Here is a 20428-nt window from a genome sequence, read left to right on the forward strand (position 1 = left end):
AATCAAAATATAACAATTTGGGTACGTTGTATTGCGTATTTGTTTTAAAAGAGGGTCATTTCCTTCTCTTATAATAATAAAACAACTAGGTACATTAATTAAACTGAATTAATGGCGGTCCGTTGTAACTTCTAAAAGATTTCCTAACATTTTAAAAATAAAAGACGGTCTTCTGTTTTGTGACGTTTACCAGCCAATAGAACAAAGGAATATTAGTTGCCATTAGCTAATGTGAGCTCCTTCTTGGTAGTCCACTTGCTGTGGTATTTCCTTGTTGGTTTTAAATTGTTGGCGACTTAGCAAACAAGCAGCGTTATATATATATATATATATATATATATATATATATATATATATATATATATATATATATATATATATATATATATATATGAGTGTTCGAAGTGTTTTCGGAGCGCGAGCATTGAAGATGCCAAGTGAGATTTTGGCGAAACGTCTGCAGGATTCCAGTCGGATGCAGGATTTGCAGGATTCCAGTCGGATGCAGGATTCCAGTCGGAGTTCAACGAGCGAACGGATGATATCCCGGAATATAGTGTCATCATATATATATATATATATATATATATATATATATATATATATATATATATATATATATATATATATATATATATATATATATATATATATATATATATATATATATATATATATATATATATATATATATGATGACAATATATTCCGGGATATCATCCGTTCGCTCGTTGAACTCCGTTGAACACATTTTTCCATCCATGAATCAATACGTGAGAATATATATATATATATATATATATATATATATATATATATATATATATATATATATATATATATATATATATATATATATATATATATATATATATATATATATATATATATATATATATATATATATATTCTTCAATTTGGGTATTCGGTCTCTCGAAAATTCTAAATATTTATTAACGTTTCGATCGTAATTTCGATCTTTTTCAAAATATTCTTATTTTGTATAGATGACATATATAATAATTGATGACATTTGATGTTGTGTTAATATATTAAAAATAAAAATAATTTGTCAGCGAATATTTTATACGGATTGGAATGGCATGCAAAACAGGTACGGATGTTTTTTATTAGTAAATATATTCGATAATTTAATTTTATTAGTTCAAAATTGAATAATATATTTTGTTAACGTTTTTAGAATCGGTTTTGTAATTAATTGATTTTTTGTTCTTTTGGATTTCTATACTTTCATAACGTTCTCTTTTTTTGATATTAGGTTCTGTTAGTAGGACTTTAAATTTTTGAAAATTAAATGTGTGTTTGGTGTTCTCGCAATGGATGAAGAGCTGTTTTGTTTTTTTTTGTCATACTTATGTCCGTTGATTCTATTTTTTAAATATTGGGCTTGTTTGTCCTATATATACACTCTCGCAATTTTTGCTTTGAGTTTAGTGAAGAGAAAAGTTTTTTGTAAATTATAACTTTTGTGTCCTATTTGCATTTTCTAATAATCCAGGTATATATGGTAGCGATATGTATTTTCTTTGAGGATTTTGAGGTTGGTTTTGTTTACGTTATTATAAAATTTGGTTGGTTAGTTGGTTAGACACTATATTCCGGGATATCATCCGTTCGCTCGTTGAACTCCGACTGGAATCCTGCATCCGACTGGAATCCTGCAAATCCTGCATCCGACTGGAATCCTGCAGACGTTTCGCCAAAATCTCACTTGGCATCTTCAATGCTTGCGCTCCGAAAACACTTCGAACACTGTAAGGTTATCGGCGGTGCGTGCGGTATTTATACTCTGCGCCGGAGCTGGTAACGGTGCTGCTTGTGCGTGGGGGGAGGTGGCCCCGCCCCCTGAATTGTCGCGTTGTTAATTTCGCCCGATCGTAGTTGCGATGTCCCCGTTGGCTGCTGTGCATCGCTCTGCTGTTTGATTATCGTTCTCCACGTGTTGGATAAATGCAGAGCGTCGTCTCTCGTATTGAGGTGTCCGGACTTTTCTATTTCGATGGCCTCTCGTATAATCCTAGTCCTAAAATCAGGAATATTAGCTATTTGTTTGCAAGTGCCGAAATCAATTTTATGGCCTGTCTGATGTTGGTTCTGAAATAAAGCAGATGTTGTTTGTTTGTTTATTATGGCTAAACGATGTTCCTCGAGCCTGGCTGAAATCCTTCTGTTGGTCTGTCCCACATACGTCAGGCTGCACGATCCGCATGCTACACTGTATACTCCTTGGTTTTCCAGAGTAATTTTTTGTTTTGGGTTTCTTAGTATTGCTCCGATGGTATGGTCAGGTTTGTATGCCGTTGATATGTCGTGTTTCCGTGATATTCGGCCGATTTTGTCAGTAACTCCCTTGATGTATGGCAGGACAGCGATCGATCTTCGTTGGGTCTCGTTCTGCACTCTCTGCTGCGGCTGTTGTTGTTTACTGATTGCCTTGCTGATGGTGCGCCTTTGGTATCCGTTTTGTCGAAGACAGGTACTAATTTTCTTCAGTTCTTTATCTCTGTTCCTCTCGTTTGTGAGCCTGAAGGACCGAGCAATTAATGTATCTGCCACTGCCTGCCACCCGTCACAGATGCAGGGTGGGTCTTGGCTGACTTCACAATCTGCCTCCATCTGTCCCGATCTATCATTATTTCTTCGACCTGTTCAATGTTTAGCGTATTTAGGTCTGCTGTTAGGTTGTCTCTCCAACGCAATCTACGTCTTCCCAACGGCCTTCTACCATCCGGTACTTCTTCCCACACTAATTTAATTAGTCGTTGGTCGTTTTGCCTGCCCATCTCAGTTTTTCCGACTTTATTATTTTGACGATGTCTGGGTGATTGTATATTTCTTCCAATTCCCTGTTCTAAATAGCAGTGTTTCTGTATTGGCTTTTCGTACTATGCTTTCTAGAGCGATGTTGAAAAGTAACGGTGATAGTGCATCTCCCTGCTTTAACCCATTGTTGCCTGCGAAGAAGTCTGAGATTTTTCCTCCTACTCTGACGGCACTTCTCGATCCCTCTCTACAGGCCTTTGTTGTTTGAGATTGATTAATTTTTTTTTTGGTATTCCGAATTCTGTCATAGCAACCCACAATTCTACTCTCATTATACTATCATATGCCTGTTTGAAATCAATAAAGAGTTGGTGTTGTTGGTATGGTACTAGTTGGGTGGAATGAGTAACCCAGTTGGTACCACTGCCGGTCCCAAGCCCGGATAAAGGAGGAGGGTTGAGCATATCCTATTTCGTAAAAAGCACCCTTGTTATGGAAACAAACGAAAAGCCTCGGATCAGGACTGATATACAACGACGACCCCGGCTAAAGAAAGAGGACATGAAAATAGGAACCCTCAATGTTTTAAGTTGGAATCCAGCAGCAGCAGCTGCTAAAACTATAGAAAACCTTGAAAAGGTCGACATGGATATTACAGCGATACAGGAAATATGATGGACAGATAATGGGAGCCAGAAAATTCGTAAATCAGTAGTATTCCATAGTGGAAACCCTAACCAACAACATACATTTGAAACGGGCTTCGTAGTAAGACAGTATTTACTAGAATCTGTTATTGAATTTAAACCAAGAAGTGAACGTATCTGCTATATAAGACTCAAGGGAAAGTTCTATAATATCTCTCTGCTCTCAGTGCACGCCCCTACAGAAAACAAAGATGACCCAACTAAAGATTCATTCTACGACCAACTAGAAAGAGTTTTTGCTACACTACCAAAGCAAGATATGGTATTTGTGCTCGGAGACTTTAATGCCAAAATAGGAAGAGAAGAGGTTTTTAGACCCACCATTGGTAAATTTAGCCTGCATGATCAATGCAATGATAATGGACTCCGGGTGGTAGATTTTGCAACATCAAATAATCTTTTTATTAAATCCACAATGTTCAATCATAAAGATATCCACAAACAGACATGGGTCTCAAATGATGGCCTTACAAGAAACCAGATCGATCATATCCTAATTGATGCAAGACATGGTAGTAATGTTATAGACGTGAGAAGTCTTCGAGGGTTGGATGCAGACAGTGACCATTTCCTGCTAAGAGCAAAAGCACGCCCCAGAATCTCTTGCCAGAAGAATATGAGGTCGAAAAGAACCCCTAAATGGGATAGTGACGCCTTTGAAAATCCTGGTAAGAAAACAGAATACTAAAAGGGCTAATGGCCTCATTGAGCTCAATAGAAAGTGAGGAAAACATTGGACAAAATATGGGAAACAATCAGAAAATCAATAACTGCTGTAACATCATAAGGAGTAAAAAGAATACAAAGAACAAAGGCTGGTTTGACGAGGAATGTGAAAGAGAACTGATAATAGGGAACTTGGCCCGACAAAGGATACTACAAAATCCAACAGCACAACATGCACAGCAGTACCGAGAAGCTAGAACTAAAGCAAGGGCAACTATAAGGAATAAGAAGCGGGCACACGAACAGAGACTTATTGAGGAAATGGAGATACGTAAGCACAATAACAAGACGAGAAAATTCTTCCAGGAGATTAATAAAATAAAGGAAGGTTATAGACCCCGAGAGGGAACACTTATCCAGAATGATCACGGAAAATTTGTAACAAGCGAAAAAGAAATAGTAGATACCTGGAATAAATATTTTGACAATCTGTTGAATATTCAGCCAAATCATACAACGGAGGAACTTACACACTTAGTGGAAGCACCAACAATAGATGAAGTTGAAAAAGCAACCCTTAAGTTAAAAAACAACAAAGCACCTGGAAAAGATACCAAAATGTGGTGCTCAAACAACAGAGTTATAAATACAGGCTATAAAGTTCTCTCCCTCATTATGCTGGAAAAACTGACTTATTACGTCGAATACCAAATAGGCGACTTTCAGTGCGGATTTCGGAAAAATCGTTCAACAATAGACCATATTTTCACAATCAGACAATTAATGGAGTGTATTTAGAATATCTACTAGTAATTTAGTACATGATCTAATATTGTTTTATAAATAAAAAATAACTTTTGTGTATGAAATGTATGAAATAATAACAATAACAAAATAAAGTATTTCCATATAATTAGGACAATTGTAAATTTGATTTTATTGTTTTGATGCTTATTACTTAGAAAAAGAAATGGGTGCTTTTGCATTCTTTAACTATCAATTTAAGTAAACAGAAAAGAAAAAATATTGTTTACGTGTACATATTTAGGTAAATATGTACGTGGTATTTTAAGATGTTTTTTAACAATACCTTTGAAAAATAAGTGATTTTGAATTTTGAAATATTTTTGTATGCGTTTTTTTCTTAGTTTTTATACCAAATAATCAAAAAACGAGAAGATCCCATTCTCTCATTAATATAAATGAGCAGGAGGAAGTCAACAATCCGTATTACTAGTCGGGCTGTTCTATTATAAAATTTGCTTGCTGAGTTGCTTGCACAGACGAAAGACATGTTTAGGAACCCAGAAAGCAGGCTTTCGTGTTGTTGTTATTAAGTTAACATTATGTGAAGTAAAATAAGAGTGCTAAAATAAATCAAAAAAGTGGTTATGATTTATTTTACTATTTTTATCAGTGACAAACTGTGTATGTAGAATATCGACTAATCACATCTAATACATATCACTTGATCTGATATTGTTTTATAAATAAAAATAAACTCATCGAATTATTATACCAATAAATAAAATATATAAAATAATAACAATGATAAAATAAAGTATTTTCATGTAATAGGGAAAATTGTCACTGCTCAAATTGTTCTTTTTGTTATTTGCCCACCGTCACAGACGAAAGCTTTTTTAGTTAACATTGTACGAAGTAAAATAACAGTACTAAAACACAACACTCGACGTCATCGTCGCACCGAGTGCGACATTATGCCGTTTGTGAATTGCTAAGCTGGCACGTCGGATAGGGCTTCATTATTCACTAATGCGGGCGCCTCTAGAGTGCAGAAGCTCTCCTGATGCGCGACTGAAAATTCCATAATTATTCATTTCACCGGGCCATTGCCAAAGCGTATTGAAATCCTTTTGTATCACGAAATATAAAAGGACGAAACCTTTGCTTTTAAAGGAGAATTAACCCCTTGAGACCTCGTGGAAATTGTAAAGATTATATAAATGTTGTTTACGGTAACTGTGCTTTAAATTGAACGCAATGTGCGCGGATAGAATTCCGAACGAGGCAACCAACAGCGATTATGTGCCGCACATGTGTAATTGCTTGATTCTGTGACATAGCAAAACAGGAGTACTCTCCCGGTTGAGTTGAATTTGATGGACACTTCTTTGTAATCAAGAGCGTTCTAAACGTGTGTGTTAACTTTAATTAATTAAAAAATAAACCTTTTTTAATCATGACTTAATAAAATATTTTTCTAAACAATTTTGTAAACATATAATGGGGTGATGTAAAATCTTTTTTTATGGTTCCATTTTGAATTTTTTTTGGATAGGTCTCTGAAAAATGCATTAAAACCTTGTTTTGCTTCAACAAGTCATGGCCAACTGAAACTATTTAAGAGAAGAGACAAGTACTATTTTGAATTTTTTTTGGATAGGTCTCTGAAAAATGCATTAAAACCTTGTTTTGCTTCAACAAGTCATGGCCAACTGAAACTATTTAAGAGAAGAGACAAGTACTATTAGGGATTTAAAAAAATAATAATTTTGAAACGAATTCTTACTCAGAGGTAGTTAGAACCCATTAAGCCAATTTTTATAATGTTTCGATACAGGGTGTTTGAAATATCGTTTGCGCCTCGCTTAAGGCTGTATATCGTTGTAAAATCTTTGATCGCGGCTTGATTTTGATAATTCTTTTGATCTCTCAAAAACGCACTAAAACCATATATTTCTTATTACATCAAGCTGAAATCATGACTAACTGTTAATTGTTAATGTCAAATATAGAGAAGGGCTATTAGGGATTTTTTCAGAATAAAGTGTTAACGAATTCTTGTTCAGGTCTACCCTTGCGTAATACAGAGATTACTTTGTCTTTTGGTTAACCCATCTACTAACTTTTGTGCCTTTTAGTTCCTAAAAAGGAATTTAACCATTGCATCTCTTTTTATACCTCTTACACCTTTTCCAATTTTTGTAAAATAAGTTCCCAATCTGGGCAATCATAGGCCTTAAATAAATCCTAAATCCAAGGACGAATTCAGGATTTTCAAAGAGTTTGACTCTTTCTGACCCGGCAGCTTTCGCACTTTTAAATGTAATATATGGTAAATCAAATAATCCGTTCAATTTCCGATTCATTTTTTTTCGCACAACGCACCATTTTGGAAAAATAATGTTTAATTAATTTTGTATTTTGCAGAGCATAATTTATTATATAGATAGATATTTTATTGCCGTATTCCATTTTTATAGTAGAACAACATATTAAACGTGAAATTACAAGCTGCAAATGCTAGCAAAGCAAAGAAGAAAATAGCATTAATTCCCTAACCAAAAAAAAGGAAAAAGGAGAAACAAGGACAACATATTTATTGTCTAAAATTAAAGTTTTATAAACCGACGCATTAAAGAGGAAGATAAATCACATGCCAGTCATGTAGACATAAGTAGAAAATAACAGTGACAAAATTAAAATAGAACCTCAATTTTTTTTTACAGGCAGCACTGACTTCGAACCTTTGGGAGATTAATAACTGTGTTGATCTGAATATTTCGTTAAACTGCTGTATTTTTGATCTATGCTAGATAAATAAGTGTTATTATATTGGATTTGATAAAAAAGGGATGGCAGATTTGGTTAACAGCTTACAGTGTGTCAATTTGATCTTTTCATGTTAAACTTTGATGTACTGCACGAAAAAAAATCGTTGACCTTAGCCTGGTTGAGGCAGACAGTTTCTATTTTATTTTCGTATAACTAAAGAAAAAGCTCTTCCGACAATATATATTTAATTAAAAAATATTGTCAGTTAGATTTTTTCCCCTTTTTTATATCTTATATTGTCCAGCAACTTCGCATGTCCACAATTTTTAATTTTCTGACCAAAATTATATATTTTAAACCATTATCCGTAAAAGAGGTATTGTTGTCTAAAGTAAGAAAAAACTGGTTGTGGAGTTCATTGAAGTTTTTGCAAGTAAAGACTAGGAAGTAAATAGATATAAATTTTGCCAGCAGTAGCTTTTGTAACAATTAAAATTATGGCTATTTAAATTTTAAATTTTAAAAAACGTTTTTTGCACTTTTGCAAAAGCCTTTTGAAGAAGGCATATATTTTTAGATTCGTGCTTCTAAATCTAAATGTAAATGACGAAACCATATGGTGTTTTGTAGGAATTTGGAAAATTCGTTTCGCACTATTTTCAGTATCGTAAAAATTTTTTCTAAACTATTTTATCCCTTTTTTTTTTGAATTACGAACATCCCTCTCGACAACGAAGCAATTTCGGATATACGTTTCTTCATTTTTTGAAAGTGATGGATCTTGCCACGAAAAAGTAATAAATCAAATAAACAATTTTATCGAGTATGCCAAAAAGAAAACCAATATTCTTCGCAGCGGAAAACACAAATTCTTATTTCCGCGATAAAATATCATCCGTTTCGATACGGTCGTCGGATTTCAATACATAACGATTGTGCTGACTCGTGACAGATGCGAGCCGGTCGAAACACACATATACGTTTTTAAAAGAGAAGGTTCTTTCAAGGTTACGGCGCAGTTAAACGGTCTGGTTGGGCACAAGCTGTGAGTTAGAGTAGCTTTTAATCTTATCGAGTGTCGCTTGTATGTATTTGGAAAGAGTTATGAGAACGCAACGTAATATATAGGGCGTTTTAAAACTCCCCGGGGAATATTTTTTGTTTTTATTTCTCCGCCATGTAAGAAACAGTTGCAAATAAAATCGTCTCTTTTTATAGTTTTATTAGCGAATTAGATCAGGAGAATCGGTGCGCACTGATTCTATCCTCTATTAGCTGATCTCCGAAAGCAGAGTGAGGAGTAACACAATTTTAAATCGGTGAATACTTCTCTGACAAGCTGCCGATATCACATCAGTGGCGTCCGATCGGCTTGAATATGGAACATTCAGTCATCGTCAAGTGCCAAAATCAACAAAGAAAATGACAAATGATATTAAGTTAATTAATTTAAAGTGCTTTAGTGCCTTCATTATATTATTAATTGTAAAACTCAAAAAACAGCTGCAAATTAACAACAACCCACTCAGCGAGTAAATATAAAGCCCCCCGACGTATACTCGCTGCCTAAATAATATTCACTGAAACAAGTTTTCAATAGCAGTTTTTACTTTGCAAGCAGAGAAACACTAGAATATCAAGAACTCAGTCTAAAATTGTATTGTCAAGAAGAACAACGCACTTTACGCAAAACTAGATAGCACGATATATAGGTATGGTCTGTTCATCGGTATAAGAAAGTGACCAATTGCTTTTGAATGGGATTGTCCAAGGGTGGTCATTAACATGCAATGCAAAAAGATTATAAAATTGTGGTCCGTAATAGAAAATAATTTTGTACCTACCTGTGTTTAATATTCTTTGGTTTGGTATACTACTTAGTTTAAGTTAATTAGTAATCATTCTTATTTCGTGCGTAATACAGCGTGTGTTGAATCGTGTGCGAATTATGCACAATATGTGCGAGTCTAGTGTATCTCAGCAGATGCTCTCGCCCAAATGTAGAAAACACTATTCTATTGAAACTGAGGAAGTTATAAACAATGTTTATTTGACTCTCATTGAACGTGGTGCCAGCAAGCAAGCATCTTTAGAAGAAACGGCCACATTGACGAAAATTCCAACATCAACTGTATGGAAAATTGTGAATAATCCCATTTCAGCGAGGAAAAAAAGAAGCGATGCTGACATTTTTTCGAGATGAAAGTGATCAAGATATAATACAGCGTAAAATTTACCAGTTATACGAGGAACAAAGCGTGCCTACATTAGATATCTTAATTAGGAGGCTGGAAAAAGATGAAACCGGTGTTAAATGTGGCAGAACTACCTTATGGAAGTGTATTCAACACATGGGTTTTAGATTTAAAAAAATTGACAAAAGGCAAGTTTTAATGGAATCTTTTTGAATTCGGAAATGGCGACTGGAATATCTAGAAAAAATTAGGATTTACAGAGAAGAACACAGGCCAATTATTTACTTGGATGAAACCTGGTTCGAGTTATTTTACCTCGGAAAAGGGTTGGGTTGACTCAACTGATAAGTGTAAAACAAACGCGCCATCAAAAAGAGGTAAAAGAATAACTCTTTTGCATTCTGGCTCTAAAGATGGTTGGATTCCAAATGAACTTTCTCTGTCTGCGAAAAATATTAAAGATTCTTCTCTGGATTACCATGAAGACACCACCGCTGATTTATTTGAAAGTTGGTTTAAAAGCAAACTAGTTCCAAACATTCCCCCTAATAGCGTCATTGTAATGGACAATGTAAGTTATCACGGTAGACAGTTGACTAAAACCCCTTCCTCATGAGACACAAAAGCAACAATCCAAAACTACATGTATAATAACGACATTTATTTTTACGAAGATTATACCAAAAAGCAATTAATTGAGATTCTACAAAGCTTGAACCTACAAAAGAAATACGTGCAAAAAATCTAGGGCATACAGTTTTAAGACTTCCACCTTACTACTGTATATTTAATCCCATTGAACATGTTTGAACTACTGAACTAACTGAAATCTGCCATTAGTCGTAACAATGTTTTTCCCCGTGTTAACTCCAGTGTCCCCAAACTTATAGAAACCGAAGTTTTTAACATCCCTCCACAAAGTTGGTAAAATTCTGTTAAACATATAGAAAAAGTAGAACAATCGTGTATCCATATTGCAAATAATATAGAACAAATAATAATTAGAACAGGCGATGATAGCTATAGTGATACTGATATATTATGTGAATAATTTTAAGTAATTTAAGTAGGTAATAAATAATTTGTAATTTTATTTTAGATTTAAGCATAAATGCATACATAAATAAATAAATGTTGTTTAGTATCTTTCCTAACAAAACCCCAAATAATTAATTTCTAAGCAAAGTACGGACCTGTTCGGCCATATTTCATTCTTACACCTTGCCCGGGTCTTTCCTTAATTCGTATCAGTTAGTCACTTTCTTATACCTGTGAACATACTTTACATCAATCCTTTTACTTCTTGTGTCTTCGTAAAGGCAAATATTTAAATGATGATGATGATGAATACCATTCAGGTACTCGTTATGTTGAGTGCAGATACAGAGGAGGTTAAATGGAAAAAAGAGTTTTGTGGGTGCCCATTTTAATAACATGAATATTATTTTGTAGACCCTAATCGACCGAATTCACAATTACTTTTTCTTGGGGACGCCATATGCGTATTTTTAATGAATGCAATGCACGTTTCTGTCTAATCAAGATGAGTAAATAAATCAATACAGCTATGTGGTTTAGGATACTATCTATAAGGTTATTTGGTTTAGTATCTGGTCTACCCAAGTTTATTTGACTTAGCAGGCGATCAACCTTAAATTTGCAAAATAAAGTACTTAATCGGTTGGTTAGTTTTAGTTTTGGGTTAATTTTGACAGTTCACTACTAACAACTAACCGGAAATAATATCAGCTAGATAGTATATTAAATCACCACTTTCTACTTAACTATTGAGTTTAATATGACGATACCCTTTACTTAACTATTGAGTACAAAGTGATAAACGAAAAATAAGAAAATTAAGACTTTGTTGCGGCAGACTTTGATATTTCTATTAAATTTCTTTCTGGTGAATATCTGAAAAATACGTTAGCTCAATATCTATAAAAGAACGAAAGTTGACTTCGGCCGAGCAGATTCCTTGATATATTCCTTGTCATAAAACCTGGCCATTTTTTATAGTAAAAGACTTATGATCGTTTGTCGGAAAAAAAATCGAAATGGTAGATGTTTAGAACGTGAAAATATAGATTCTTTTTAGGCACACAAATTCGCAACTTTTTGTTCCATTTAAACGGCTATACATTTCCTGTGTGTACTGTGTAAAAACTGGACACACCCATTTTTCAAACAAAGATGCGAATGAAAATTTAACACAATTTAGAAGATTTGAAAACTTAGAAAACAAGTTTTTATTTCAAATTATTTAAAATTGATCAAATCTCCTGTCTGGTTACGTCGCCATAACCTTGCAATATTTAATAATATTTAATAACCCCAAGATATCGGAAATTATGACACTCGGCAACTCGCTTCCTCTCGATTTATTAATAAATTAATACTAATCGTGATGTAGTTGGCAAACTGTAATTTTCGATGTCATTTTAACTAAATTGTTACTATCAAACCTCGCCGCTGAGGCCATAATCAGCGACTAAGCTGGTTTTAAGCTGCATGGAAATAGAGCCTGCTATAATCCTTCCTTGGGGTGCGGAGTAATAAAATCGATATTAAAACGTTACTTAACCATAGCATTAAAAAGTACATCATGAAACTAAAAGATATTCCAAGATATTCTGTGACTGTTGAATATTTGACAAACATTTTCGGGTCGCGATATACTAGTGATGCAAAAGGAATTTGTACCGAAATGCAGTGGGAATACCTTTTTTTAATACATACTGCCTTTACTCGAAAACCACAAAGTCGCAGGCCTTTAACTTGGGTAACTGCCAGTAGGTTTAATTTATGTTATTATTTAATTTATTTTTAATAAATTAATTTCTATAGCCAGTTTAAAAGTATCCAGCAAAAGAATAACAAAAACGCCACGAAACATTTATTTATTCAAGAATTTCCGAAGTAGGTGTCGCAAGTACCTCTTAAGCTTACGTCGTTTGTCTATTATCATCTACTGAATATAATTAACCACGTAAATTAACTACCTATTCAACCTATACTATACTACTGTCTGATCCAAAATCCTCAAAGATTTGTTAAATAAAATGAGTAAATTCTCCTTTCAATTTCGTACATTAAGTGTAAACTAGCTAAGAAGATACTGCGGTGGTCATACCTGAGTATGCAATACTATCCTTCCCTCTCAGAGCAACCTTGTCTAGGTATCAGTGTGCACGAATGGGTTTATTTGGAAGAGAGACTTGCCAGGTAGATGACCGCGGTGGCATTTTCTTGGCAAGTTTTTAATGTAATTGTAGTAAGGGTAATCGATATCATTGAACAAACTTTTCATTTGCCAAAACATTTAAAACTCTACAATGTTATGATCTGAAATTTTTTAATATTTAATACAACGCAATTTTTTGTTCATTTTTAAAAGAAAATATTTTCTGATTGTTACAAGCGATATAATTCCCCTTTTGCCTCGAGGCTCAATTCAAATAGTTTTTTAATAGTCTATTATGCAACAAGCGTGGCAATAGTGTATTATACAACAAGTACGGTAAACGGCATTTGACTCACGAGTTTATTTCACACGAGCGGAGCCTAGCGGAGCGACTGTATAATAAACGAGTGACTTAAAAACTTTAGCGAGCGTGTTGCATACTATACTTTTTCCACGATCGTTAGTTTTTGGGTAAATTTTTGACAAAACAACACGAATACATTCACTGACATGACCGTTAGAATTGACAAACGTCAAAATTTAAACCGTGTGGTAAAATTCCGATTGCTTCCAAAGTTGCTTTGATCCATATAAAACGAAACTGGTGCGGTAAAATGACACTTTTCGCAGGCTAGATAGATGTGTAATTAGCTATTTTACAGAACGGAGTAGAAAAATGATACGACTTTTTAATGTCATTAGGTAGTGAAATAAGGACCCAACAGTTCAATATCGTTAAATTATTTTTTTCATATCTTGCGATGCAGTTTTCACAGGATTGTTACGTCCCCAAGTATGACTCTCTAGTGACATGAACAATCATATTTTTTCAGAAAAATGCCAGATGACTTGTTAACCAAGTAAACAATCGCAATTATTTTAAGAAGAAACTGAAATTTGTTTAAAACTCCAACCACCTTTCAGTAAACAGCATTAAATAAAAAATATTTCAATTTATGTCAGCTTGAAAATAGCCACTTTGGCCATGGTGGTCATTTCAGAAATTCAAAAATAATTTCTAGCATTTTCTCTTGGTCGATTTACATTTTTTTTCGCCTACCTCGTTGTGCTTACTAGAACATACGGTATATTAGAGAAATTCTAGGTTTTGCTTTTTTTAAAGCCCGTTACTAGCGTTTTAAATTTAAATTCGTACAGATTCAACTAAGCTAATTATAATTTGTCTTCAGGTTGATCTCATATAATTTCTAAAATAGTATAAATTTAAAAAAAAATTAAGAAAAGGACGGAAACCTCCGGTCAATAGGTACTGGTATTTCCAAATTCCGTTGTTAAAATATTGTTTTACAGCAAGTCGTTTCGGTGATTCAGCCAAGTAATTTTGTAATTAAAACCTTATCTAGGCAACAAAGACCGGTGCAAAGTTCCTTTCGATTCTGACACGCAGTGGAGAAAAAGGTTTAACTGGCTCATTTTTTTTTTGCTTTCAGGACTGAGTAAATACGGAGTGTACTCTCTTTTTCCCGGTGGACCGACCTTTGGGAGCGCACTTTATTCACACGCGAGCACAATAGGACGTTTCGCCTCGGGACATATTCAGCAATCGTCGGGCAACGCATTTCATGCGGCCCACAAAGGTAAATATAAACATTACGCTGAAAAGTATGATGATTTTTAGTTTAATTGCTGAGAGAGCGGTTCTTGACATTTTGCCGATAATTCCGGACATGTTTCTATTACCGGGACAAAAATATCGATTTCGCAAAATGGCGCCGTTCGATTTTAGTCATTTATATGAACCGATTTCGTTGAATGCAAACTATCGGTCCGTGTTCGAACGAAAACTAAATCGATGAATGCACGGATGGCTTCTCGAACCTCCATTGTCTTTATTTATTTAATATTTCAATGCGTCAACCGGTTTCCCATCTGAACGAATATTAGGTTACGTTCATAGGGCGGGTGTCTCCAAGCGATTATACTGTTAAGAATGCATTGCTACTAAATCAACTCTAAGATAACACAATTTTTATCCTCTTCTAAACACAGCTTACGGGTGCTGTCATCATCCACCTCCATGAGGTGCTTTCTCACATTGCATTAGCCTCTCAGGATTTCTTTTAGGGCTTTTGGTACTGGGACGTAGCGGGTACCAATGACTACGTGACTTAGTTAGTCAACTCCCTCTCTCAGTCTCTTCGATGCTAGTGAAGATCGGTTTCGTTTTTCTTCCTTAGCCAATTGCCGCCTTGAATGCTAACTAGAGCTTAACGGAGCCAACGAAGTACTGTCGTCATTTCGCCAGAGTACAGAACCGGTCTAAGCTTTTATGATGATATAATTTTGGTTAGTTTGGGTTAGTTTTGATTATTTTTGGGTTAATTAATTTTAATTAAGTTGATTAATTAATGTTAATTAAGTTAATTAAGTCAACAAAAATACCTATCTATGAAAGCATTCGTCAAGTTTCGCAATACATGCATACCGTATGTATGGATGAGATCAGTATTTCACCAATCGGAACCAACACTTTATGAAATTACTAGGAAATATACGTAACTACAACAATGGTAACTACCTATGAAAATAAGACTCTTCATGTTATTTGGTGGATACTTCATTTTATCAGTCAAATTTTATGGTTGCACCATCCCCGGATCCTAAGTTATTGTACAGGTAATCCGTAACGCAGATTTACAGGAGGAAATCCACTTTTTTATTATAGGTTAAACTTCAATTTATACGCCATTGCCAGACGGACCCAATTGAAATAATTGAATTGGCGGTTTCTCAGTAACCATTCATTTAAATTCATCAAGTTCTGAAGTTCTCTGTATCATGACGTCATTTATCACTAATAAGCATTAGCACTGCTATAGTATATTGGCCCAAAATTAAAAATAACCGAATTATTAACAAATTTATGTATTTTAGATGTTGGGCATGTAAATGAGAATTAAGATTTAGAATTAAAAATATAAATATGGCTGGCACATGTGCAGGAAAAGTAGTTTTAATGTGTATTAATGTGTATTAAACATTCCCTAAAATGGAATATGTGTTTTAAAATGGAGATATATGGCAGTAATTCAGTTATTAATTTTCTGCATTCATCTACCGCTTCACTAATGTAACCGACTTGAAATATTGCGCACTTCATTTGGTACAACCGGTCGAAGTGTATTATCAAATCAAATAAAATCAAATTACAAACTGCAATAGTGTAGCCGACAATCTTGGAAGTAATAGATAAACCATTAGACAAATGCACCTAGGTGTATTAGAGCACCTGTATGTGCAGTAAAGATAATATACTTATATTTTAAAATAATATACTTTATCTTTAATGCACATACAGGTGCTCTTGTGCACCTAGATGCACTAGTCTAACTGTTTTGTAATTTTTTTAAAGAGGTCTACTCCATTGACATAAAATTACAAAAGAAAGAAGCAGTAAAACTTTCTACAGAAAAACAAGGAACTGTTCTAGATTCTCAACGACATAGTCTCTGTTTTTAATTGTATATTCCTGAATTGCACATGAAGACAATTATAAAATAGTTCAAATATCGGACATCCACCTGAAAGGTGTAAAAAAGTTTTTCTCCTCCCGTCTGTAAAATACCTAATTACGCACCAATCTAGCGTGCGGGAAGCGTCGCTTTACCCCGTCAGTTTCGTTTCCCATGAATCCGAGCCACTTCGGACATTTCCGGGATTTTACCGCACGGGTTTGGGAGCAATCGGATGTTTTCGGAGATATTTCCCACACTTTGAATTTTGACGCTTGTCAATTCTGACGGTCATGTCAGTGAATGTATTCGCGTTGTTTTGCGAGAATGTACCCAAAAGCTAACGGTCGTAGAAAAAGTATAATATGCAACACGTTCGGTAAACTTTTTAACTCACTCGTTTATTAAAAACTCGCTCCGCTAGTGTCAAATAAACTCGTGAGTCAAATGCCGTTTACCGCACTTGTTGCATAATATACTATTATTTTTTTTGAAAACTATCTTCAATCCAGGATTTAATATAATTTATTTCTTACGACGTGGTAGCTTTGATCGTACCACCGCGATCAATTTAATAATTAAAAATAATAAAAAATATATTATTACAAGCTACAAATTATACATGTCAGAACAAATACAGCAATAAACAGTGTGAATAAAGTGAAGGTGCCGCTAAAGTCAACTAAGCCTAAACACTCACCAGAAGAGACAGAGGAATTAGGGAGAAAAGAAAGCAGAGGGAAGTGCTAAGAAGCGAAGAAAAGAGGAGGATAAATAAAATAAAAAACTAAATGCCCACATATCAATTCAGTTACAAATTTATGTTGAACTAATGGATATAGTAAAATAATTTATTTTTTTTACTCCCGTCTGTAAAATACCTAATTACCTACCGATCTAGCGTGCGGGAAGCGTCACTTTACCACGTCAGTGTCCTTTCAAACGAATCCGAGCTACTTCGGACATTTCCGGGATGTTACCGCACGGATTTGGGAGCAATCGGATGTTTTCGGAGATATTTCCCACGCTTTCAATTTTGACGTTTGCCAATTGACGGTCATGTTAGTGAATGTATTCGTGTTGTTTTACGAAAATGTACCCCAAAAACTAAAGGTACTAGAAAAAGTATAGTATGCAACACGTTCGGTAAGCTTTTTAACTCACTCGTTTATTAAACAATTTGAAACACTGTCAATTTTCGTCTAGGGCTTTAACAAACTGCTCCATCAAGCCAAGTTTGATATGAAAAGGACTCAGTAAAACTTTTTTGGGGTCAACTAAGCTATCTCTTAATACATTTTTGCTATCAGGTGTAAGGCTTGTTCTAGAGGGCCATTTTATTGAAGTCCAACATCTATCTCTTGCCCGACTATTTCACTCACAAATAAGGCATAGAAATTTTATATAACCCCCCTGTTGTCCTAGGAGCATGGACAGCACTTTCTTCGTTTATATGGCACATTTCCTTATTTTCAAACTACGTCAGGAATGTTGTTGCAGACACTAGCGGTCCTTCTTGAGTAAAATATTGACATAACTCTTTTTTGGGATCCCGGTAAAAGCTTGATGTGACGCCAGGTGCCAGTAAAACAGCTTTCAAATAACAAAATCACTGTAGACCTGTGTTATAGGATTTTAGTATGTAACGATCAACATCGTTAAGTCGCGATCGTCCGCAAAATGCCGTAATTACTTCAATCGTTCCATTAGGTTCACTGATCTATAATTCATAAACCGTATATTTTAATGCGACCGGCTTGTCTTTCAGTTCCGTTTAATCTTTAGGATTGTTATAAAGTAACCACATCGAAAATGTTGACCCATGTGCCAGGTACTCTATATATGTCGCAGAGATTAAAACCAAACTCGTTCTAGAGTCCGGCATGTTTGTAAGGTCAAAAAATGTGTTGAAAATAAGTTATTTTTATGATTAGTGAAACTGCATTTAAAGATTAGTGCGTAGACTGGTAACTGTTAAGTATGTTCCGTATAAAAAACTTTATTAGGCAAGTTATACAACAATATATAAACCTTTGCTACCGGCCACACTCATTAAACGACAACTCGTATATAACGACCATTTTTGCATTCCTGCGCTTGCTATAATTTCTGTTTTAAGCTACTTTTTACAAAACTTCTGGATTCCTCCTGCGTCAGTTTTTACTGAGCCGACCTTACTAACGATTTCCATATTGGTGGCAGTCTGGTTAAGTCTCGGTTAAGATTGTTAGGTTGTTTATAGACTTCTATAGATTCTCAGATTTTTCGTTGGTAGAAGAATTGATGACATGCAAGAATTTTATTTTTATCGAATAAAATTTTATGTCCGGTTTTGTCATTGTGTTCGGCAACTGGTGATGAGTTTATTTGTCTTAGTCTTAAGGCTCTTTCATGTCCTTTAAGCCTAGTTGATACTTTTCGTCCGGTCTCTCCAATATATTCTTTGCCGCATATGTATGGAATGCTGTAAACTCCTGGCATCTCAAATGGAATTTTGTCTTTGACGGATCGAAGATGATGAGAGATTTTTGGACAAGTAGTAAATCTCATTTTGGACCTTATATTTCTTTAGAACTTGTGATATGTGGTCAGTGATATCTTGAATGTAAGGAAGTAAATAACTGAGTCTGTATGGATAGGTTGTCTGTAAACACAATAACCCAATGTTAGATATGATTTTCGATTGATAAGAATATCTAAGAATGGGAGGTTATTATTAGTTTCCAACTCAATGATAAAACGTATGTTGGGGTGTATACAGTTTAAATGTCTAAGAAAATCTACTAGGGGTTCTTGATCATGAGGCCAAATAACAACAGTATCATCGACGTAGCGTTTCCACAATTTTAGTTTTAGATGAAAGGTGTTGAGAGTTTTCTTCAATATATTCGGGATGACTGGTGATAGTGGAGAGCTCAGAGCTGTTCCCGACGTTTGTTAAAAAATTTGACCGTTATAAGAAACATATGTCCCAGACAAACATTTTTCAATTAAGGTGAAACATTTTGTTTCCCTATTCTCGGATTTTAATATATCTTAAATGATATAGAGAGTTTCGGGGATAGGAACTTAGGTAAAGAGGGATTCTACATCGAAAATAACAAGAATTTTATTCATGTTAGTTTTACTCTTGCATGTAATCTACCAACGAAAAATCCGAGAGTCTATAGAAATCTATAAGCAACCTAACAATCTTAACCGCGACTCAGGTCTCTATCTGTCACCGATATGGGAATCAGTCATCCGAGATATATAAGCAGGTACAGAGTAAAAAGTGCAGCCAGTTTCTGTCAAGCTCTGAAGAAGCCCACAGGATGATTGGCGAAACGTTAGCAAGTTCGACTCAGCAAAAACCGACGCAGGAGGAATCCAGAACTTTTGTAAAAAGTATTACAGTAGCCCGTGGAAGTTTCTTTGAAAAATTAACTACTAATGGATCCTCCAAGAGCTATTCCACTGAATAAATTGTTTTATTTTTATTTTCTCCTTAACTCCAGGAGATAGGGAAACATTTTAGAGTTCCTTCAAAATCATAGCAAACACACTACTATATTTTAGAAGCAGAAGTATATAGCAAAACAATATGAGCCAAACGGTTAAACGAAATGTACTTTGTAACAAAAAAAACAAGCAGAAAAAACTTTGACCTTCCATTGTCTTCATTTGATTAAAGTATAATGTTTCGGACATATGGATGGCGTCTGAGTTTGATCAAAGCGCCTTTTTACCAATTACTCCTGATTTGAAAAATGTTTTCACGTTTTATTTTTTTGGTATTCGTTTTCTGCTGATATTTTCTGACCTACGGAATAGTTAAGATAAGGTGTCTTCATCAGTCGCAGTTTTACAACTGTTTTACAGTACAACCAGTATGGAGCAGATTATTTTAGTACTATTCAA

General features: G+C 34.6%; 1 protein-coding gene across 4 annotated transcripts in view; it reads left to right on the forward strand.

The window, feature by feature from the left end:
* LOC132699910 (protein winged eye) overlaps positions 1-20428 on the forward strand; it is a 118403-nt gene that overhangs the window by 57154 nt on the left and 40821 nt on the right. For all 4 annotated transcript variants that reach the window (XM_060666892.1, XM_060666894.1, XM_060666893.1 and 1 more), the window contains exon 3: positions 14507-14653. In XM_060666892.1, the coding sequence (XP_060522875.1) occupies positions 14507-14653 (147 nt within the window). The remainder of the gene's footprint in view (positions 1-14506; positions 14654-20428) is intronic.

The sequence above is a fragment of the Cylas formicarius genome, unplaced genomic scaffold (genome assembly GCF_029955315.1).
Source record: "Cylas formicarius isolate icCylForm1 unplaced genomic scaffold, icCylForm1.1 PGA_scaffold_3__17_contigs__length_32017465, whole genome shotgun sequence".
In the NCBI taxonomy this organism is placed as follows: domain Eukaryota; kingdom Metazoa; phylum Arthropoda; class Insecta; order Coleoptera; family Brentidae; genus Cylas; species Cylas formicarius.